General features: G+C 43.9%; 1 protein-coding gene across 2 annotated transcripts in view; it reads right to left on the reverse strand.

Moving 5' to 3' along the window:
• Window positions 1–1587: 1587 nt before the first annotated feature.
• Window positions 1588–24268, reverse strand: part of UNC5C (unc-5 netrin receptor C) — a 332391-nt gene continuing 309710 nt past the window's right edge. For both annotated transcript variants that reach the window (XM_081160727.1, XM_081160728.1), the window contains 4 exons: window positions 12422–12571; window positions 10076–10240; window positions 3714–3892; window positions 1588–2713 (listed from right to left, as the gene is read on the reverse strand). In XM_081160727.1, the coding sequence (XP_081016853.1) occupies window positions 2548–2713; window positions 3714–3892; window positions 10076–10240; window positions 12422–12571 (660 nt within the window). In that variant the 3' untranslated portion in view covers window positions 1588–2547. The remainder of the gene's footprint in view (window positions 2714–3713; window positions 3893–10075; window positions 10241–12421; window positions 12572–24268) is intronic.

Genomic DNA, 24268 nt, shown 5'->3' on the forward strand with positions numbered 1-24268 from the left:
CCAAAGGCCCTTGATGGCTTTGATAATACAGTCCCTGCTGTGTTCAATATTTCTGTGTTGATGAATTTTTAATGACTTTTTTCCAGTTCAAGTTTTGAGTTGATTATCTGGATAGCTGCATATCTGCCCCTCTCTACTTTTCACTAGGCATGGAAGTTCCTTTGAGAATCCTTCAGATTTCTAAGTCTTGATTTCCATAGATGACAACCCGCCCCAAAACCAGTAATGAGCAATCTTAAGAAGTTATTTCAAGATGCAGCAATGGATAATAGCTCTCTTTTCTCCTCCACTTTAAAAAATATATATTTAAAAATTTTTATGTAGAATACAATTTTTCTATCTTTTGGTCAAATATGCATTGGTACAGACATTATCCACTGAACTTGTTGATTAGTGCAATCTTTCCCTTTCAATGATAAGTGTAACATTTTTATATATGGTGCAGGGGATGGCCTAAGAGAGACAGGTTATAGAGTACATGCCTAAAACAGAAAATGAGAAATAAAGAGCCTGAGAGAAAAGGCTCCATACTAAGGTATCAATATTTTTTCAATGAAAGGATGGAGTGGGCCTGGAAATATCAAGTAGTCACTGGAATAGTCAGGAGAGGAAATATATGTGGAAAGAAGGGAGAAAATGTATGAAATTATTTCTAATTCAAATCCATTCAGCGACCTGGATACCTCTAGCCCCAAAGTAAACCACAGCCATGTTTTGAAGGTTCTCATTCATTCGCATGGGTTGTTTTTCAATCTTTGTTTGGCTACTGGAGTGTTGACTCTCTATTCCCCACCTGCTGAATGAATTGAGTCCCTGTGTTAAAACAAAGAGCCTGTGATGGTCCTAAGGAAATATCATAGTTTACACAAAATAGTCTCTTGATGAACTATTTTTCAGTTAAAAAATTTTTAATTTAAAAAATTTGACCAAGACAATAATAGAACATAATTTGCTACTAACCAGGAAGGCAAATGGTCCCAAGAGAGGAAAGAAAGTGACAATAAAGGGATGCCATCTCTTGGTGAACAGCGTAATTCATTGACACAAAGACAAGACTTGAAAGTATAACAGATATGTTACAGGTTAGAATAATTATCTTCCAAGTCGGAACTATTTGAAAGGCATAATGTAGCCTGGACAAGAGTCTAGCTTTTATGGATCTTTAAATGATCCAGCTCAGAGTCCATTGTGGTCTTCACACTGATGAATGAGACTGGAGTGGAGGGGCAGCATTTTAGAACCTTGAGATTATCTAATCCCACCCCTCATTTTACAGGTGAGGAAACTGAGGTCAGGTGAGGTTAAATGACTTACCCAAGGTAGCACAGCTAGACAATGACAAACCCAGAATGAGAACTGGTTTCCTGATTTCCAGTTCAGAGGCTGTTCCTCCAACCACGGTGCTTCTAAGGGAGACAGAGTATTGAGGGGAGTCAAGGTGAGGCCATGTGACCCCAATATTAAGTGAACTTGAATAGAGAACTCAGAGGAGAAAGACCCTGCTTGAGCAAGCTGAAAGAACAGCCTGACAAAGCCAGTAAGCATTTGCTACCTTTCTGGGGCAGAATGATGGGAAACAATGAAAGGTCAAGAAACAATGCCTGTTTAATTAAACTGGTGACCACACCCACCTTGTTATGGGAGAAGGTGAGGCAGGTCTAGTCAATACCTAAATACTAACAGTACTGCTAACAAAAACAGAAGCTAAAAGAAAATGCTTTTACTAGAATACTTGTAAATACTCATTAATAATAATAATGGTAATAATGATGCCCTTAAAAAAAAACCCCACACACTTCAAATTGCATATTACAAACACACATGTTGTGAAGAAATGCTTGTTTGTGTGGCTGAACACGAATCACTGTCTTTCCTGCAATGCTACAGCTTATTCCCAGAGGGCACCAGATGGGTATCCTCAAGGAATGAGTCTTAGTTATTTCTCCTTTGCACTTAGATTCTCCACTTCCCTGATACAAACAGTAACACTGGTTTTACAAGTTCTAGAAACAGAACACTGGTGGGAGGATTATCTGAGACACTTGATGCGCATGATTTGTAGCAAAAGTCTGTGATTTCTCTGTAAATTACTAATCGGAAATAGACACAACAAACCGTCCACAGCTTCAACTTCAAATGATTTAAACAAAAATAGAACGAGCCATGGACAGTGTCTGCATCTCTGTCCAATTTGATGTAAACAACGTTTGTAGAAACTGGGTTTGTTAAGAAAAGTTTATCCATATATCTGGATAGCAATAAAAAGCGTTTCCTAGGAAACTGTAAGATCCTGTACCACACAGCATACAGCCCAACAAAGAGGAAAATTAGGTCGGTTTCTAGATTCAAGGTACAAATGTACACAGCTGTTCTTAGCTCCTGTGGTGGTGCCCAGGCCGTGGGCATGTAGAGCCGTGGTTGCACCTGCGCCCTCTCTCCTGCTGCCGTCCCCCGTGAGGCTCGCTGCTCGGGTCGGGTCTGGATTTCCTCCTCAGCCGCCGTCCCCTGGACGGCGACAACTCCCTTCGTTGTCGGTCCCAGCGTGGATCAATACTGTCCTTCTGCTGCTAAAGACACGACCGTTTCATGTCTCCCCATCTCTTCCAAGACAGCTGCCAGCATGCTCAGGTTTCCATCCGGGAAGTTCTGTGCTTCCCAGAGATCCAGGATGACGCCAGTCGGGCTCGATTTGGTGGCAAAGTAGTTCAAGTACCTGTAGTTGGGAATGGGCAAGTGCGTTGAATGGCATGACTTACAGATCGATTTTCTCTTTACTTTTTACTATCCCCTTCTGTCTCTGCATCTGCCTGTTAAACATCCAGGTCCCACCTGAGAGAGAAACTGTGGTTTACAGTGGACTGTCCTATGTAACTAGCCCATGCTTGATTAGATCAGCCCCTGACAGCAGATGTAATGTTTAACTTTGTTAACCTCAACTCCGAGTAAGATAATTTAAGAGACGAGCTGTGTATGGGTCATATCCTGAACAGGAAGTCAAGAGGCTCATGCTTTCTTTCCAGCCTGGGCTCTGATCACCTTTGACAGGCCATGCCCTGTCTCCTGCTTGGTGGTGGCAGCACTTTACAAAGGCTTCTGAGGTCTCTTTACAACTGAATGTCAACGATGTGTTTTACATATTAGTGACTCACCCAGCTTTAGGTCCTGCTCTACAGGAGATGGAGAACAATAATTACTTTAGTGAGTGGATATGTTACTTCGGGGGATTCAGCCCACCCGCTTTGCAGAGTGAGTCACAAAACCTGATACTTGCAAATGTCAGATAAGCCCAGAGTGTCTCTCAACAATGTGTGTTTGCAAACCCACAGCGCAAGATACCAAGAAGAAGCTTCGCACACGCTTGCAGGATGAAAGTAAATAAATGTATGGACGAAAAAAAGTGAATGCTGTCCTAGCTGTTTGGCTCAGTGGTTAGAGGGTCGGCCTGAGGACTGAAGGGTCCCGGGTTCGAGTTTGACCAAGGGCACATACCTCGGTTGCAAACTCAATCCCTGGCTTGGTGAGGGCACATGTGGGAGGCAACCAATTGATGTTTCTCTTTCTCTCTCTTCCTCCCACTGTCTCTGAAAAGACAATGGAAAAAATCTCAAATGAGAATAAAAAGAAAACAAAAAGAATGCTGCCCGGTGTCTAGCCGCTAGCAGCCTGCAGCCCTGTGTCTAACAGAGACGAGTCCCGAGCCTGGCCATACCCACCTGTCCAGGTTTAGCTTGTGGGCCAGCATCCTCCAGTCGTGTCCCCTTGTCTGGGGGGCATCCAGGCTGCTACAGAGCTTCTGCCGGATGGGGGGAGGGATGCTGAAAGCACTGGGGCCTGTCATGGTGGTGATGGTGCTCGCTGGATCCAGCAGAGGCAAATCGATGCCAGTAGGTTCCTGTCGTTGGGGCGCAAGAACAACACGGCATTATTGCTGAAGACAAAAGCAATCCCTGCCGAGCCCATCACCACAATGCCTCGCTTTAAGCAGCAAGGAGAGAATGGTGCTATTCTACTTCCTAGTGGGAAGGGCTGAAAGTTGTGATTCACTCTCTGTAACCTGGCTGAGAGCAAGAGGTGCATTCGGCGCTGACTTTGCATAGCCTTGGATTTACGGGTGAACAGATCTGGAACAGGTCTGAGATTAGAAGGCCAGAAGTTAAGAGCTTCAAGAACCTGTCCGACCCTGATGGGAAAGCCCTAGGCAAATGCCCAAGTACATTCTTGCTCCAACGTCTGCAGAAGATGGCTCAGTGCCGCTCTTGTTGAATGAAACGGAACACAGCTCTCCTCTAAATGATATCAAATTAAGACTAATTTTTTGAAGAAAATGGCAAACGCAGTATATTGCCTTAGGACAAGCTGCTAATGGCATCCTCCAATTGCTGTACAGCCTTATTTTTTTAAAATCTAATTTTAGTAGAGAAAACCATAAATTGGCTTTTAAAATAGTTTCAGCTCATAAAACAGCACAAATGCAAAATCTGAATTTCATCTGTAGGAGAAACTCTAATCATTTTCTGATCTTCTGCTGGTTGGAAAAGCAAAAGCAAATGTTGCCTGGGAACTATTAAAGCAATAACAGAAAACCTCCTTAATCTACTTTAAATGTCACCTTTCTCTGTCTTTTTCTAAAAGCAGGCAGCTCCTTGGTGCACATAATTAGTTGCTGGAAAATAAACTAGCCACACACAGTTTCCGCCATCAAGGAGACTCTGGTGCCTTGCAGTGCTCAGCTCAGGGGTCAGTGTCACTGTTGCCCAAGCCCCCAAACCTTGCACTCCCTACTGTGGGGGTCACTGCTGTCTGTGTCCCAGTGTTGACTGACAGCGCATCCTGCATTCTGGGATCAGCAGCCAATGCTCGCTGATAGGCTTGTATAATCCCACTGCACATGGTCCATGCACACGTTAGAGCTAAACAATTTTTTTTTTGCAGTAATACACAGAGTGGTGTTGGCTGCCATCACAGTGTTTGGCCTCAAAACCTGAGGCTTGGCAAATTCAGACTCCCAGGATTTCATTTGCTCCTTTGTGTTAAGTCCAGCAGCTCATGCCAGGATTTAACAAACTGGTATGAAATACAGAAGCAACAACGGGAGTTGGAGTCCCTGAATGAGGACATGACTGCAGATCTTTTCCTGCACTTGGCACAGAGCTCCTTTCAAGGGACTGTGAGCAGAGAAGGCTCCTGACCTCAAGGGCATAGGTGCAGGGTGGGGAACCTTTTTTCTGCGAAGGGCCATTTGGATATTTATAACATCATTCATGGGCCACACAAAATTATCAACTTAACAATTAGCTATGAAAAAAAGCTCCTAGATTTATTGAATTTCCAGTCCCACCTGTGGTTGCCTTGGCAGGGCCAGACCCAATGATTTTGCGGGCCGTAGCGGGCCGGATGTTCCCCACCCCTGGCATAGAGCTTCAACAGGAGGGACCAGAAGAGTTATCCAAGAGCACTTGTTGGTGTATATCAATAGATTTATGTTGAGGATGTCTGAATCCAAGTGCCCAAACATACATTAGGCATAAAACAATGTATATCTGCACTGGTGAGGTAGAGGCGAAGAGAAATCACACGGTGTTTGATGAGTGCCATCAGCCACATTGAGGTACAGCTTGCTTCTTGTGTGGACAGTAACACTAGGGTTCAGAAGGAAACCTACCATGTCCCTCAAATACAACTACAACCTGACTGTCCCTTGCTGGCAGTGAAGATTAAGTTTACACGAGGAGAGGTCTGCTTTGTACAGTGCCGTCCCCAGATATTCTTCTCGCTGTTGGTCACAGTAACTCCCTCCTGCTTACCTGTGATCCATCCCTGTCTGCCACACTGATCTTCCTAAAGCATCAAGCTGATGCCCTCCCCCCATTGAGAAGCACTAAATTACTCTCCTACCACATGTAGCCCCAACTTTTAATCAGGCAGTGAGGGATATCAGCACCATCTGCCTGGTCAGCTGGTATGAGGTCCCAGAGGTGATGCTTATAAAGCGCAGAGACATGGAGTAGGGGCCCCACGCCCATGTGCTCCCACCACCTGACAACCTGACCCTAATCTTTCTCAGGTTGCCTTGACATGACTCAAACTCTTAGACCAGATCACTCACAGTCCCTAGCACCTTTTTTAAAGAATTTACCTCTGATATTCCTTCTGCCCTTTCCTTTAGTGTCTGCCAGGCAAACCTCTCAAAGTCTGGACCAAAACCATGTCCCCTGAGCTTTCCTGAAGCAAACTCACCCATCACTTCTCATAGCTCTCCTGTAATTCTCGTATTCTATCCTATGCATGTTGGTAGTATTTATATGTTACTTCCTTTGACTGCTCAGATTTCTTGGAGATCAGAATATTTTGTAACTCTCAGAGCTCCTGTGATACTCAGCACAGTGACTTGCACATGGAAACTACTCAATTTATATTTGCTGAAATGAAAGAAAATAATTTTCCTAGTACAGAAAGGGTCTGAAACCAGTTTCTGGCAGCAACCCACCCCATAGAGAGTAGTGTGTGGTGCTTCCTTCCACCTAAATGTGGCCAAGAGCATGGCTCTTGTCATTGCTAAATCCTGAAGGTAAAGGCAGGTAAAGGTAGGCTTGGCTCTCAGGAAGGTCTGCTCACATATCCATGTTGCTCTCCTTTTCCTAATGAATAGGGAACCATCACCACTTTACATGGCCTTTCCAGCCCTGAGTCTCTAGCCCTGGCTACTGTGCCTGTTTACTTCTATGTGGATGAAACAAGCTCAATAGGACATAATGTCTTGTCTCTCTTATCAGATGGCTGACAACAGCCTTGGAGGTGAAAGAAAAATGCACCTCTACATTTACATTTAAATTTCATCTAATAATTTCAATTCCTATTAGTTCTTCTTTCACTTCCAGGTAAAAGTAGAGTTAACTCTCGCACAATGCTTATTACAATAATTGTTTATGATATTGGTACCATCTGTCTTTGATGTTGTGAGTCCCTTAGTTAAGCATATGGTTTCTCACCATTAAACAAACAGCTGCTATGGGTGATGACACACATTTTCAGCACTCACTCCACAGCAGATCCCACTTTCTACTCCCATATTCTGACTCTTCCTAAAGTCAATTAGAAAACCTGGATTTTCCCAATGATTGTTTTGAAAAGATTACAGAACTCAGAAGAGGTCAATAGATGGGATGGTTATAGCAAAGTGATGTTACTTTGTAAAATTTTAATATTATTCTCTATGTACACAAAAGTGTTGTGTATCAGTAGTTAACAGGGGTTATAAGGTCTTTGTCTCTAGCTAAAACTAAATAGAAGGCCTGAAGAGACTATACATTTCTCTGCCCTACACCATTTTTTTTCTCTTGGTGGTGATGGGTAGCTTCCCTGTTATTACTCCCCCATCCCTCTAAAAAAAAAATACCTTTTATCATTTACATTTTGACATTCATTTATGCCCATACTTTTTAGACATTTTCATTCTTAAACTTCATCTCTGTGAGACTAAAGTCTTTATTTCTAGTTAAGGAATCTCTGGCTAAAGCACTGGGAGAGGAACAATTGCCTGGCTCTTGACATCACCATGGTCTATGTCAAGCACAGCCTGGTCTCCTTGGGGGGCAACGGGTCCTCCTCCTGACGAGAGGCCAAGGGCCATGTCGCTTTATAAATGACTGCTGGTGAGGGCCTTGAGAGGTGGGTGGCTGGGGGAGGGAACAGCACATTCCTGGCAAGTCAGCTCATTCTTGGGAGACAAGACATTGCAACTGCAACCCCAGTCCACCTGCCAGCTTGCTGGGTGACCCTAGGAAGGAGCCCTGTGAGAAGAAAGACACCACAAATGGAGCCCTTTCTCTGTTTGGTTATGGTTTGTCAGTCACAGTGTACCCCTTCTCAGAGCTTTTGATGAGGCTCAGGGTCTCAGGGCTCTCTGGAGCTAACTGTGCAGAACTGAGCCTCGCTCTCCAACGTCAGAACCCAGCCTCACACTTCCCCCCTCAGTGGGCCTCCCGCACCGCATTCAAATGCTAACAACCACGGAGGAACTCAGTGACCCAGAAGTAAAAGCAGCACAGTGCCCCTTAATCCCCAAAGTCATCTGACTGCAGTCATTTCTGCACCTCCCTCTGTTAACACACAGGGACATAGGCCTCTGACAGGACGGAAGGGCTGGCCTCTATGAGCTGACTGCCGTCAAGTTGCAAAAGAAATAATCTTTTCCTCTATGTTGGCACAAGAAAGAAAGTCCTTAAGTTGTGATCACACTATGCAAAACTGTGTCTTCCCTAAGGGGGAGGGGGTGGCGGACCTAGCAGGGAAGAGCCCTCAACAGCTCTCTTTCATTCCCGGGTGCATCTGGTCCATCTTTTCATCACACAGCAAACTGTTCCCCCCACCAGAAAGCAAGCATCAAAGGAGCAGAGCTCCTCGCCCCCTCCAAATTCCGCAGCCTTTGTTGTTACTGGAGCTGGATGGTTATTGAACTTTGCAGACCCGCTGGGCCTGGAAAGTGAAAACACCCTCCGGAGCCAGCAGGGGTGCTGCTGTGCGCCTGGGAGATAGGGCTGGCTCCTCGGGAAGGCCCAGCGGTTGCCATGGCACCCTGACACCGAGATCATTCCTGACGCATGTCACCGGGTCTGTGACTAAAGTTGTTTATGAGTCAAAAGTCTCATGGAACTACAGGAGGAAATGATGACCGCACCGGGCAGGCTGTGGGAAAGAGGGATGGAGCATCGTGGAGACCGACATGCTTTCCCGTTGGTTTGCTAAGGGAGACAGTCTTTAAATACAACATGTGGAGCGAGACATGCTGCACATCCTGACATTTCATTCGTCACTGTGCATGAGACGGCGAGAGAGAAGTCGCCTTTTAAATCACATGCTGTCCCTCTGTAGTGTTAAAATACGGCCATCCTGTGCTCTGAGGCTCAGCAAACAGCACAGAGCTGAGCTCCCGGAGGCCCAGGAGGGCCCTGTGCTGCCTTCTGACCACTCTGCTTATTCTGCGGCCTTTGTTCCTCCAGCAGGAAGGGTTTCCACTGCTCCGACTACAGCCTTGGGGCCTTAACAGATCTGTTCATGCGCACCCCTTTTTCCATACAGAGGGGTTATAAATAGCGAGCTGGTCGCTTTTTCTGTGGTAGAGGCAAAGAAAAGTGCCCCACTGAATGAACTGCGTGAAGATCACAGCAGACAAAGGCAAAGTGAGGCAACTAGGGGAAAATTTTGCAGATTTTACTTCTATTTCTGGAACATTTCTCCTACTCCAGGAAAGAGGGCATCTTTTTTCTTTTTCAATTATCTTCATTAAGGTATAATTGACATATAACATTATAATATGTATATGATTCAATATTTGTGTAGATTGTGAAATGACCACCACAGTAAACCTAGTTAATATTCGTTCTTATATATAGTTATATATTTTTTTCTTGTGATGAATATTTTAAGATCTACTTTTTCATCAACTTTCAAATATTCCATATCTTATCACTAACTATAGTCATCATAGTGTACAACACATCTCTGGCATATCTTCTTATATTTGGAGAGTGATGTAAAAGAGAGACAGGAAGCCAAGAGATGTCTCCTTTCAACAGGGACACAAAGGAAGAGAAGACAAAAGAAGCGGTGGGGACAGAGGCCAGTTTCTCTGCCTCCACCCCAGTGGGCAGCGTGATTAGGCAAAGGTAGGCCACTTCCCTGAGGACAGAGGGGACAGGGAGGAGAGGCGGAGGAGGCGGGCATGGGACACATCAAGGGATGCTTTGGCAAAAGTTACTCCATGTGCACATTACTGAAACTAACCTTATATTTGGAATTCAGATCTGTTGTAAAAAGTTAGAACATAGTTCTTCAATTTATGTCATGAAAAGTAAAATACTTATTTTTCAAAAAGGATTCCCTGTTATATTCTTCTGTGTATCTAGCCCCCTGTGTTTATTAAATATACCATTCTATTAACAAATAGAACCTATAGAGAGATTTTTCAGGGCTTCCCATGTGGCCTATTTCGAGACACCTTTATACTCCACACTGTCTCTCCTCCCCATGGACATTCTGTCCCCTGAGTTCTGAGACACGGAGCTGAGCTCCTTACCTCTGAGACGGTGCAGTTCAGCTGGAAGATCTGCCCTTCTCCTTCCACCTGTCGCACACAGAGTTTGCAAACCAGCTCCGCCGTGGTCAGGCTGAATCTTTCCAGAGTGAATGTGCAGTGGAGGTTCTTTTGAGACCCACTCCAGATATGGTAAAAAGGAATTTCCTAAAGGATATAATATTGTTAACCACAAACGAGTGACTAACACCAAAAGTAACAATCAGACACGGCTGCCAAGCACTCTTCTCCGCATTACACATATTACCTCATTTAATCACAACAGGCCTACCTACAAATAAATACATCCCAAACCCCCTTTCAAATGAAAAAGCTGAGGCCCAGAGATGTTAAGTACATCAGCCAAAGCCCCACAGCTAGTCAGTGGCAGAGTTGAGATTTGAACCCAGGGAGTCAACTTCCAGAATCTATATACCTAACCAGTCTGACACTTTTCTCCCATTTACAAAAAAAGTCATTGTAAATGGTTTATATAAAACCTGCACACTAGAGTCAGTGCTCATTAAGAGGAATCCCTGCTGTGGTATTCTGGAGAAGAGCAAAGATGCTCTGAAGGACAGTGGGCTGATCCAGGTCCCTTTCATGCCTATACCCTCCCTCTGCGCAGGACAGGGGAAAGGCCAGAGGTACTACAGTCGGGAACTGTAAACTTGGTTAGCTGCCGCAGGAAAGTGCTTGCCCTAAAAAAGCACTAAGCCTCTAACGGGCATACATTTTCAAAAAGTCTAGACCACCTTACAGAGCTCATCCTAAAATCTTTTTTCCATAAGGAAAAGAAAAGGTTGATACATAAAAAATGGATAAACACGTGGCTAAGAGCAGAGAAGAAAGTGCAAGTGAGGACACTCTCTTCTCACCTACTAGGTGATTGGGGGCAAGTTACGTAACCTTGCAATGCCTCAGTTTCCTCCTCTGTGAAAGAGTAAGCAAAAGAGTACCTAAGTCACACGGCTGCCAGGGCTACATGAGATGAACCAAAGTGCATGAGTGTCTGGGGGAGGGTAAGAATTCAGCCAGACTTAGTTTGAATAAATATCACATTATTATTATTATAAAAGTAATATTCCCATTATGATTGCACAAAGGAGATTGTTCAGAAAAGGGGAAGATTTGTGGACTTTTATGGCAGTTGCAAAATAGGAAGATGAAAGCCAAGGAAGAGATTTAATGAGAAAGTTAAAAGCCAGATCTCTCCATCAAGTGCTGAGTGATAAAGAAGAGTCTGGCATGCAACCCCATCTAAGCTTGAGACTCTTATCAAGTTAGGTTTGCCTCCCACAATTTATGTGCTAGTACTCGACCCATGAGAGTAAGAATGGAGCTGGAAAATCTTCCCTTCACTCCTTCCATATGCTCAGTGACTCATACCAGGAAATCTCGGCCAGTCCAGCTGCAGTGCTGGGCATGGGACTGGATTTGCATGCATGCAGACTAGGCTTCCCAGCTTATCGCAGTGTGTCTGCATCTCCTGGGACTGGGAATGAGGCTAAAGGGCCAGCCACACAGTCTCCTGAGAGCTCAGGCTGATGGAGGAGGTGGAAACCCCTCGAGAGTTCCTATGCTTTTCCCACAGGCACACACAATGGAACTTGGGATCAGTGTGCTAATTAAATAAAATCCTCACCAGGTTTTATTTTTACATGCTATTTCACTTTCAAAACTGGGGTTCCTTCTAAGTTTCCAAAGTAAAGATACTCTCCTAGCAAGGCTGAAGCCAAATTGTACCACGTGGGATAACAATGTTCTGTTTTTCTTATGAATGCATTTGAGACTTTTTAAAACCAAGCTGATATAAACATTTACCCTGAAAATGTAATGAGGGACTTGGAAGTCTTATTTGCTAAAAATAAAACAATGTTAGTTCAATTATTTGAAGAATTAAGAAAAAAGCATTTCTTCAAATATGCTTAGAGAATTTTTCAAAACTTAAATAACCCCAAATTATTTTGGAGAAACAAGTGCTGATGTACGTATGATTAACTTCAAGGAAGGGAATATCTTATGTCTAAATAAGTGGCCACTGTGGCTCAGTGGTTAGAGCGTCAACCTGTGCATGGAAGGGTCATGGGTTCAATTCCCAGTCAAGGGCATGTGCTTGGGTTGTGGGTTCGATCCCTGCCCCCGGCTGGAGTGCATGCAGGAGGCAGCCAGTTGACGGGTCTCTCTCACATCAATGTTTTTCTCTCTCCCCCCATCTTCCCCCCTTCCACTCTCTCTGAAAAGCAACGGACAAATCTCCTCCTGTGAGGCTTAACAAAAAAAATAAATAAGTTTATCTCTCTTTTACGGAGCTGTCGCCAAGCCTTTAGTTCCTCTTGGGCACCTCACCTGATACTTAGCCAGCAATTTGCTCTTCCAGAGGGAATGGGCAATGTCGTGAATGGACAGGCGCAGGTTGTGGGTGCTGCCTTTGAAATGAAGAGCCTTCGGTTCTTCCAGGAGCTGTCCTCCCATCTGTCTCTCAAGCTGCAAAACTTCCTGCAATGACATGCCCCAAGCCAAAAACATTGCTGAGTTGTATCACGTCCATCAACTCTCTCATCAATGAGTTTCCTGGGTGCGCCTTTCCCCGCCCTGCTAACGGGTGCAGCATGTGACAGCCACTCCCGCAGCCTCGAGGCCCTTCCACTGAAGGCCCTGCCAGTGTCTTTGCGACCGGATCCTACTGACCATCAACTCTGCTCCAGCAATCACACTGCTGGGACAGTTTCAGTATAGTCTGTACTTCCCAATGAACAAGCGGAATATTTATTCACATGCAGGAAAATAACCAGAAGAATGCCAAATGCAAAAAACAAAACAGAAAAAGAAAAATAGGTAGAAATAGAAATAGGTAAGTAAGCAGATTTTCAATGAACTTTTAAGGAAAGGGGCAAATAACTAGAAAACAAACCCGTGTCTTGGACTCGGTAAAACCAACTCATGAACAAAAATTTGGAATGTGCTTTGGGAATTTTTTCCAATCTTTTGTAGTTTTCTTTATCTACAGAAATAAAATAGTAGAATTTTGCTTAAAATAATCCATTGCAGGGTTTCATATTATCAAAAAAATTAAAATGCACTCATTAGGGGAAAATATGCTGACGTAGATTAGGAAGGTTTCTTGGCATCAAATATTGAACTAAACAGTTACTAGATTAAATTTTAAAAAGGGCATCTCAAGAACTGTGATTGATCAAAAAATTGCTATATAACTTTACTTATACTAAAAAGATGTAAAACGAAGACAATTTTATATGTACTTACATCTCTCAGGATAGTTAATGGGAGTTAATGAAGCATTTCCAGCTACAGCTACAATTATCCAAACAGCATCTAACCACAGGTTATCAATGAACAAAATATCCTGGGTCTCCTCTGCTGTCTGAACCACCCCTGTGCACACTGTGCTCCCTCATGCTTTAAAAGTTTTAGTGATACAAATATGTAGGGACTTTGTGACCTTTATTTTTTTAATAGGAGTTCAAGAAAATAACGGATTTTATAAAAATATAATGTCCTTCTTTGATGAGATTTCAATTCAAAATATGAGGTTCAATACCACAGGCCATTTCACACACAAGTATTGAGCACCTACCAGGGTACCAAGCACAGAAGGGTCACAGTGGAGAACTGAAAGTATGGGAACCAGACTGTACTCCAGTAAGTGCAGAGCTCACTAACATCATTGGTTACATGTAAACAGCTCATTTTAAGCTGTTTCTTTAGTGGTTCTCAGCATCCATCATCTCTGAGTCAGGCCACTGTTCTGAACAATGCAAGCTGCTGAAAGGTCCTAGAAGGTGTAGGAAATATGAGGATAATGTGGGATGGTCTCAGACAGGGACTTCTCTAATTAGTGTCTAATGGAAGAGATGAGGCAATAGCACACTGATGGAAGGACAAGCATGGTCCAGCTGCTTGAAAATATTGATGCTGAGATTATTCACCATTGCTGGCTGATGAGTGGCTATTGCTTGTGACAGGAGCCTAAGCAGTCAGCCAGCCCCCAACCAGTCAGTGGCACCCAGACACATATGTTGTGTCACTGTGCCCTGGCTCTGCTATGCCTGCAGCTCAGCAGGCTCTGAGGGTCCCCAGGAGGCTGCACAGATCCATCCAGCCCAGAGTCACACATGCTCCTCATGGACCTCCCTCCCATAACACTTCACACTCCATTCCTGGACAAGAACCTGGCCATGTGGAAATGAAGATGAATAAGAAAAGTGAGGGTTAATTGCAGTTTTTTTTGCTTCAGCAGGAAGGCATAATGAGCTTATGTTGATCATGTTCATGTTCAGTGTCTAGTTAGCATAATAGAGAAAGCTGATGTTCCCAGTGAACCTGGCACCTGACAAATTCTAAAGCTAAAATGATGTTTGTTTATAAGCCATTAGAAGAAAAGAAACATAATTAGAAATCTTCGAGATTACAGTCATGTCAATCAATCAGTTCTAGCTTCTTTCCAGTATACCCTAATTACCTCATCAAGACGTCTAAAGAGCAATCGATAGTAATTATCTGATTACTATATATCTTCATTATGTCCAAATTATCTCCCTGGGATGTCTGAAAAAAGATGCATTGTATTCCAGGAGGTAATTATACCCAACAATGTATAATCCACACTCCATTCCTACAATCAACATAGATTGCAGAGGATACAGATAGCATTGTCAGTTTTCTTGGCAGGGAGGACAATTGAAAAAAACCTAAATTGCCTATTGGCCATGACCTTGAAGTCAAGAAATCTAATACCACGTTTTGAGCACAAAGTCTGGGTTGGAGTCAGCCCAAGAATACGGCTCAGTCCTTGGCTTTGGCATTGACCTCGAGTCATGGTGAAGAGTTCTCCTGAGTGGGGAAAGGGAACGGGCTGGCTTGAGCCCTTTTTTTGAGAAGGTCCCAAGTAAAGTGCCATTTTATTTTATTTTTGTAGTTACTTCTTTTTTAAAAATTACAGTTGACATTGAATATTATTTTATATTAGTTTTAGGTGTACAGCATAGTGCCTAGACATTTATATAACTTACTAAGCATTTCCCTATAAATCTAGTACCTACCTGGCACCATATATACTTATCCCAATATTGTTGACGATATTCCCTATGCTATAAATGAAGTGCCATTTTAGACAATGAGATCAGAAAACACACCCTTTTCGTCTTCCTGAGCTCTCTATCTCTCCACCAACCAAGAATGACACAATGATGCAGGGCTGGAGGAGCCTGACTTTTTTTCTCCCCTTTGATTGGAAATGAACCCTAATGAAAGATAAATTGCCCATCATGCTTAGAGCACCCATGCTCAGAGCAGAGGTCTCTAAACCCATATGTGATTGCCTATGCTTATCAATCAAAAAATTTGAGCATGCATTTTGTTTCTTTATAAATTATATACCTATGTTAATATATCAACATGTTAATGTATTATAAAATATAAAGTTAAAAAGCATGAGTTACGACAAATGCAAAGAATTTATGTGTTGTTCCCCTCCCCCCCCATAGGCCCATTGGGCCGAGGTGTGTGAACTCCATTCTGGATGATGGAGATTGTTGGTACCTTTGGGAGAAATCAGCCCAGGAGTGAATGACTCAGTTAAAAGGATTCTTACCAAACTTAAATTAAATGTGTGTTTTTTCCTGAAGAGTAACAATTGGCATCATCACACTCAGGATGTTCAAATTCAAGGAAACAACAAAATAAAGGAGAAGATAATAACCAGAGCACAAATTAAAAATATTAAAGTAGAAATGAAAGATATTACAACTAATAAATAAAACAACTCCTTGACCACTAAAATCATCTAAAAGCATACCTGAGTCGGAAATGACTTGCCATACACAACAAATTCCAAATATAACTTCTGTGTTGGAAGACAGAGGAAGCAAGCCCCTGAATAGGCTAATCAGGCTTTTATTCCATATTATTATGGTTTAAGTATTATAATTTCAGATATTTAATAGCCAATCCCACTTAAAACTACTGTAACTTGTATTTCAAAAACCTTGATTTTCAAAGTTCCTTCTGCATGAAATCATTTTGGTTATTATACATATGATGCAGATAAGTAAGAGAACATAAAAATAACAGATGCCTGAATCAGTAAGATACAGCTTCACAGTTCAATGCTTTCCTTTCCTTAATCTTCCTGGGCACATTCACTCAACATCAATGAAGCACTCATGCTCTGCCAGGAACCATGCCAGGCTCTGGGGCACACAGACAAGTAAGTCCCAGTTGGTCCCTCCCTCAAGCCACTCATGGACCAAGGCAGGGAGATGACATATAAATATGTAACCTCAGCACAATGTGCTCAGCTCCAACACAGCTTCCTGACAGGCTGCTTTTGGATCCCAACCATTAGGCTGTTTCATACACCTTAAAAGAGTCTAGGGACAAAATATATTTAAGGTCAAAAGATTTAGGAAGACTTAAAAATATCTTGACCTTGGAAAGAAATGCCATAATAGGAATTAAGATCATCTAGGCTCTTTGTATCAGAAATATAAATGTCACCTTCCTTTGCAAAGGTTGTCCTCCCTCCTGGCAGCACCCCTACCTCAGTGCCTTGTTTGGCTCTGCAAGACTCTACGTGTTGCTCTGATTTGCTGACTGTTTCTATAGAAAAGGTCACTTTCTGACTTTTTTTGTCAGTTTCATGTCCACCCCTCTAACATTCTTCAAAAGACTCAGTCCTGGCTGTTGTGGCTCAATGGTTAAAGAGCGGCCCGAGCACCGAAGGGCTGTGGGTTCGATTCCAGGTCAAAGGCATGTACCTGGGTGGCAGGTTCCATCCCCACCCCAGGTTAGGGCACGTGCAGGAGGCAACCAATTGATGTCTCTCTCTCACATAGATGTTTCTTTCTCTCTACCTCTCTCTCCCTCCCTCCCTCCCTTCCACTCTCTCTAAAAATCAATGCAAAAAATATCCTTGGGTGAGGGTTACCAACAACAAAAAAGATGCTCTCAGGGGTCGGTAATCAATAGAGGTGTCTCTAGCCCATAATGCCACCAGGAGCAGGCCCCTGTGTGTCAGCTTGGTACCCCTTGGGGACCTGAGCAATCCTGTGAGATGGCTGCTGCCCAGCGCAGTGGCTGCCCCAGCCAGGCCCTGATCGAGGGCTGTATTGATTCAGGGGACCTGTGAGGGATTGCACGAAAGGCAGGGACAAGGGATTCCACAGTAGAAACAAGCAGCCTTCACAATAACCAATTAAACCAAGACATTATCCATGTCGAGCCATTAGCCTGGGCCACTTAAGAGCCACAATAAATCCAAGCTGTTTTAAAGGCCTGGACTTACAAAGAGAGGCTCTCTGGCCTGCACCCAGCGCTCTCTCCCGGGCTCCGAGATGAAAGGCTCTTCCCTCATTAGGGGAGGACAGAGCAAGGCGAGGGGGAGAAGCCCCGCAGCTCCTGCCCTCCGGTCTCCCTAACCCCAGAGTTTCTGCATTACTGCCAGGCTGGACCCTCCGCCTCCGCTGCCCCTCTTCTTCTGTCTCCTCCTCCGTGTCCTTCCCAGCCTGGGCCAATGTCCCTTAAGTGGCAGTCTCACTAGTGCACACGAGAACCCCAGGCGACGGAGCTGCTTACACTGAGGTTCTTGAAGCCCATGCTTAAGGCCCTGACCAGTCTCCACCTGAGTGCAAAGCAGTGACTTGGTGCCAGAAAGCATGTGAGAGCTGGGCCCTGGCTCTGTTCTCCCCTCTCTGTGTTCAAACCTGTCCCCTGACCACCCTCGTTCTGCTCAAGAACTTGCCTCCTGTCCTGCACCGCTGCTCTGACTGTGCCTCTCCCTCTCCCTCTTCCTTGGAGGTGCTTGTCTGAGCTCCCAGTTTCTCAAGAGGTGATCGTCCTACCTGTGGGTTATCCCGCCTTTAGCTTCCTTCTGTGTTTCTGTCTTGTTTTCCCGCCCACATCTCTCCTTTCGGCTACCCCACCAATGATTACACTTAAGTCCCACATAACTCATTAAAGCCTCGTCTAGAAGAGAAGGTTGGAGGAAGTTAAGCCAGGGCTCTGTTCTGTTTTGCCTGCTTCTTTCTCAGCATTGTCTGGATGAGATTCGTCTGCACACTCTGTGTTCTTAACGGGAACACCGAGCCCTGAATCAGCTGTATGCAGTGCTGCCAAGGAGCCTGGGGACAGAGCCAGGACCTGAGCAGGTGGAGGCAGCTACTGTGGGCAAACCACTAACAGTACCCCCAGAGGTGAGGTGGAAAAGGGCGGGGAATGAAGCACTGGCCAGCCTGCACTCCAGGGGGTTTTGTTTTGGTCTGACTGTATTGCTCTGTGGAGAGGGACCCACACTCCACGCTCTGTCCAGGGAGCTGGACCAAGCATCAAAGGCCGATTTGTGCCATTTAAGACCTGTGTTCACCTTCCCCATGCTTCTGCCATATGGACACAGGGCTCTGGAGGCACAAAGAACAAACCCGGCAAACATTTGTTCAGCATGCCACATATGTTAAACCTTAAAAGACCAACCTTTAAGGATTGTGCTGACGGGTGTTTAAAAAAATCACATCTCCCAGCAGATTTTATGGAACCTGCTTTGCTCCTATTCATTCTTTCATCCTGTGTTGAAACCTGCCCTTGTTGTTCAGGGTTGAGGGATTTCTGTCTTTGCTACTGAGGCTGTCACCACTGTGACTGTCATAGCTGTGGACCTGTACTCTTCCAAAGCAGAGGCCGGAGAGAGTGCCATCCTTCACCGCTCCCTGCCAGCTTTTCAGGGACGCTGCTCCCAGCTCCCCAAGTGCCCACTCCTCCTCTGGCCTCAGGCCTCAGGCCTCAGAGCTGGCTGTGGGAACATCTGACTGTCAGCTGGCCTGGCCCTGCCCACTGGCGCTGGTCATCGCTGCTGGCATCAGGCCTGGCTGCACTACTCTCTCTCCCAGTGCTCACGCTGGGGCGCTCTGCTCTCCCCCTGAGTTTGTCTGCCATATTTCATCCCTAATAACAAGGCTGGGCTCCCATGACCATGTGCAAACACTTCCCATCAAGCCACTCAGTTTCCAGGGCTCTGCCTGCTGCTTCCTCAGCTGCCGCCACCAAGATGCTTGGTTTAAGCTCCCTTCCAGCCTGCCTCATCACGGTGGCTTGTGACACTTGTGAAGCAAAATGCCAAAAGGCGGCACTCAGGGAAGTGGCCATGTCACTTGTCCACCTCTGCTCATACTTCTAAGGAAAAGATGACTCTCCTATCTATGTATAAGGAATAAGACTTTTCAGGTTGTTCTAGAATTTCTGAAGTCATCCTGTATTTCTTTTCACCTTTCACATGTTATTTTTTAACTTCTGTATTAGTTTTCTATTTCTGCAGTAAGAAATCACCATACACTTAGGGACTTGAAACAATACAAATTTACAAACTTACCATTCTGCAGGGCAGAGTCTGACACAGGTTCCACTGAGCTAAAATGAAGGTGTGTGTGTGGGGGGGGCTGCCTTCTTTCTTGGAGGCTCCAGGGGAGAATTCTGCAAAGTCCGTTTGCCATGTAAGGTGACACATTCACAGGTTCGGAGCTTTGTGTGGAGGTATCTTTGGGGTGGGGAGCATGTTTGCCCAGCACTTCTATTTTCTCTTCCCTCTTTTCTCTCTCAAAAAACTTATTCAAAAATGGCAGGTCATTTCTAAAATAGGGAGAGGGCCAGGGCCAAGTCTCATGAGAGATGATAAAGATGGAGTATATTTAGAGCACCCAAAAGACCCATGCCCCTGAACAACTGGCCCTCCAGCCTGCCACCAAATCTGAAACTCATCCCACAATTAGACAGAAATTTGAGTTAATATCTTCACTGAGCTATTATTTTCAAAATGCCAGTATAACCCAAATGCCCACCTAAGGATAATTAACATTATGGAGTGCCTATTTCGTGCCAGGAAATTTAATAACTTTGATCTCCTCGAATCTTCTAAGAGTCCCTGATGCAGACCAAATGACTGCCCAGAGTGGTCAAGTTCACTGACGAGGGCCACAGAGCTGATGAGTGGCAGAACCAATTGTCAGCCAGCCTGACAGCTTTCCTTTCAAGCCACATCCTTCCATACACTTGGCAGGGAAAACACATTTGTAACCTTTAACACATTGTTTTGGTTGATGTCATCTAATACATGTGTTCCATGTATGAATATATTAATTTAATTCCAGATACCAGGACCCTGAAATTATATCAGGTTAGTTTTGAGGTTGGTTGAAAAAACTGAAAGAAAAGATATGGTTAATGGGGCCAATTCAGCAGAGGGCCAGCCTTAGTAGGACGAGGAGAGGCAGGGCCTCAGGGGTGCTGGGTTCAGAAGGGTCACATTTTGCCCCGGAGGGGGCATCAGAAGGACACAGTGAGGAAGGCCCTGGGAGGCAGGATGACAATAACATCTTTTACAGGCTGTCTGACTATCTATAAGTGCAGCCCAAAAAACTGAGTATCACACAGTTCTTAACTAGATTTCCCACTTTCTTTAGTTTTCAGTATTTTTAAAAATATTTTTCCTATTTTTTTAAACAAAATATATTTCACAGAATTACTGTACAAAAGCTACAGCCTAAATTAGGGTATGTGAGAAATGAAGCCGTGCAAAGAAGACTCTGCTCCATGCCAATAACTACATAAGGAAGGCCAGCTTATATTAATACACATTACTTGGTTTGTGCTGCATATACATTTGTCAGAAATTCAATAAACATCATAGACTGTCTAGATTGTATGAAAGTAACTCCTGTTTTAGATTCTGAACCTCAGAGTTCAGAATAAACCTCTTTATTAATATAGGAAACACTCATAAATCGTTCCATTAGGATAGCGGGGCAGAAATTACTTATTTCCACATAGACGGATGTTTCTCCTGGAGTGTTTTTAAACTTTCCCAAATATAACCTTGTTCTCTATTAATTTCTGGTCTATTATCATTAGGATTTAAGCCTTTGCAAATAATGAAAAGAAAATACCAATATTATTAATTTAATCACCTGAACAGGAGATAAAGAGAAAAGCTGTGATAACACCCAATACAACATTTTCAATAAATGTGACCTCTCTTTGAGCATGGAATTGGTTCTAAACTGCTCTCACAATTCTCAGCAACTTTATCTTAGTACGTGAACTCAACTTGCACATGGCTCTCACTGCTTCTTCAAGCATGTAAACAGCAAAATAAAAAACACCTCCGTGAAAGGTGTATAAAAGAATTCATCTGTCTCTCAGCAGCCTTGACTTTTACTCCAGCAGCTCCTGCCAGCATTCTAATTCTACATCAGTTCTTCCAAATTGCTAAATTGCAGCTTTTAAGTCTCAGGTGATCATTTTTGCCCCCAGGCTTAACAAAACTCAGGGAAATTGTTATGAAAGTGGCTGAACTGAACGTGGTGGGTGGGAAGATAAAAGAAGGCAGCAGGGTGGCTTGAAACAAATGTGGTGGTCTCATCCCTCCAGTCCCCATCCACATGAACAGTATAAGCACATATGATAATAAGTGGGAATTAATAATCTCGCTATGTTCAGCTCCAGGCATCGTCTTTTCCTAATAGCTCTCCAGACTGTGGGGTCCTTAGCCCTGAGAATGAGTGCTCCACTGGGCTTCCCTCTCTGTCCTAGTCCAACATTCTGGGAGGGTTTCTGCATTTCGGAAAGAACCCCCAGTACACAGCAATAACTGTAAGAAAACATTGAGTCTGGGGAGACCCACTTTGGGGCATCATTTGCTGTACTGGAGATGGAGGTGATAGAGTTGGATTAAAGTACAAACAAGTAAGTGGGGCTCCTTTTCATCAGAGCCCAGAGTAGGTGAGAAGATGCTGAAATAAAAGGTTTTAAGGGTAAAGGATAGCAGCTGAGGGAGTGTCCCTTGGGTGGTTCAATAGGAGTTAGGTCATTGCGAAATATGAAGGGTCTGTGATACACTCAGGGACTGCAGGAGGATTTGGAAGCAGTGCTCTGTGAAATCTGATGAGTCAAGAGAGATAAATGAAAGGATTGTGGAGAAGCAGAGGGAAGTATAGTTTAGGGCAGATATCTTGAGATTATGAGACTCAATTAGCAATTTATGATTTTTTAGAACAACTCAGCTTGGAAGTAGAAATTGAGGGCTTATTTGGTGGAGGTCCTCTTTACCTATGGAAATTAGAAAAACCTGCAGCAGTTCCAGATGGCAAGACATTTCAGAGTGGGAGTGAGTTCCCTGTAGATATGGCTATGAGCAGATGAGGGCTTGTGGGCCAAGAGACCACAACAGGTTGAGGGAGTTCTTCCTTAAGAACAAAGGGAAGTTTGCACGCACCTTGTGTGTGAGAGATGGAGGGTCATGAGAGATGATTGTGGCCAGAAAAAGAGGAGTTTCACAGGTGGAGATCTTGGTGCAGTTGCTAATGAAGATGAAATCTAGATCATGTGTGCACTGGTGCATAGATAATGTGAGATGATGTGAAGGCTACTAGAATAAATTTGAGCAAAGGAACTGAGATTAAGTGTTGACTTTGAATTTGAGAGGATGTTGGGAATAAAATGAATAGGAAAAAAACCCGTGAGGCAGGTACTGCTAGAATGGGGATGTACAGGGTGGGAAGAAAGTAGGTTTACAGTTGTTCACATGGAAAGTAATAGAATAATTCATAAGTAATAATACAAGGGTAAACTCTGTGTTTCGCATAGCTGCCCTGTATACTAAGAGTACTCTGCACTAAGGACCCGAAATGGATACTGAATAACACAGTAACATAAAAAATAATAACAGAACAGTGAACTAGCCCCTGAAGTAGAGCGATGCCCCAGACTTGGTCCTGGGCATGAGAAGTATTGGCGCTTTTCCCTCTTGGCCTTGAGGTGAGTTAGAGGGTGTGGTCCTCACTGTGGGGATTGTGAGGAATTCCATGTTACTACTGGGAAGATCCAGTTGCAGTTCATGTGAACAGGTAAAGGGATGGGGAAGAGAATGATTTGAGGACGTAGGAAAGTTGGGCCTTAACAGGATTAAAGTTCCAAAAGGATCTGTGGGAGTGTTTTGGACAATAGTCCTGAACCATGGCTGCACAAATAAATTACCCAAGAAGTGCTAAAAACAAATAAACAAAAACCAATACCCAGACCAATTAGATCAGAGCCTGAGGGTTGGGGTCCCAGAGGGAGTCTTTTTAAAATCTGCCCACCTGGTTCCTATGTGTGTGGGGTACAGAACTACTGATTTAGGAAGAGCGTAAGTGAGGAGTAGGGCGGGGCTGAAGAAGGAGGGGGTATTTGGAAGGGGTGACACAGAAAGGTAGTGTTTGGGGATGACAGACAATAGAGAAGTAGGGATAGAGGGGAGAGACTGGTAGGAACATTAGCAGTCAGGTGCCAAGAAGGCTGAGGTAATGAAAGTTTCCAAGTCCAGTGTGGGTGTGAGGCAGTGCTTGTAGGCTGCACTGATTATCTCCTTGATAAGCTAGGTAGACTGCTCACTTGTGACTAAGGTTTTGGTATTTCTCCACTATTAAAAGGCCATGAGGTGCAAGACACCTTACCCGTTATTCATGTTTGTTTCAGGCTAAGTGCTGGGTCCCCAGATGCTGAGAATTTATAGATGTCTATTTGGAAAGCACTGGCCATGATACAAACTGCTTTTGGGTTGTTTTCACTGCTTCAACCTGTACATTAGTCTTTCTCCGTGTTGACCACTAATTAAAATAATCAAAATTATTTTATAAACTATGATTTTGTTTGCATGGATTTGTGTGTGTCGTTGGGAAGAAAGGTCGAAAGTGCCTGAGTGTCACAACCAAGTGTGTGAATATAGAGTATGTGTATCAAACATTTCAAATATGATGCAGATCTTCTACAGTATGCTTTTTGCAATGATTTTTTCTTGGAATCATTAAAAAGATTTGCCTTAATCAGACCCCATGGCTCCTCTGCAAATACAGTTTTCCTTAAGAAGACTTTAAGCCTGGGATGATTTCTATCCTCATAGTACCTTAGAAGTACCACATTTGCAAAGAATATAAAAGAAATAACCTTAGGCTTTACACTTGAGCTGTGTGTTCACATCATTTATTCAACATCAGAAACTCCTACAGGCTTGACGATCAAAAATATATCCAGTGACTGACTGTCTCATTCCCTTTATGGACCCAACCTGCCGCACTCAGTTTTCATGACCCAGAAATACTCTCTGGATAGAAACACCACAAGGAAATACTTTGATTTTCAGAAAAATTGCTT

Source organism: Miniopterus schreibersii, assembly GCF_964146895.1.
Source record: "Miniopterus schreibersii genome assembly, chromosome: 1".
NCBI lineage: Eukaryota > Metazoa > Chordata > Mammalia > Chiroptera > Miniopteridae > Miniopterus > Miniopterus schreibersii.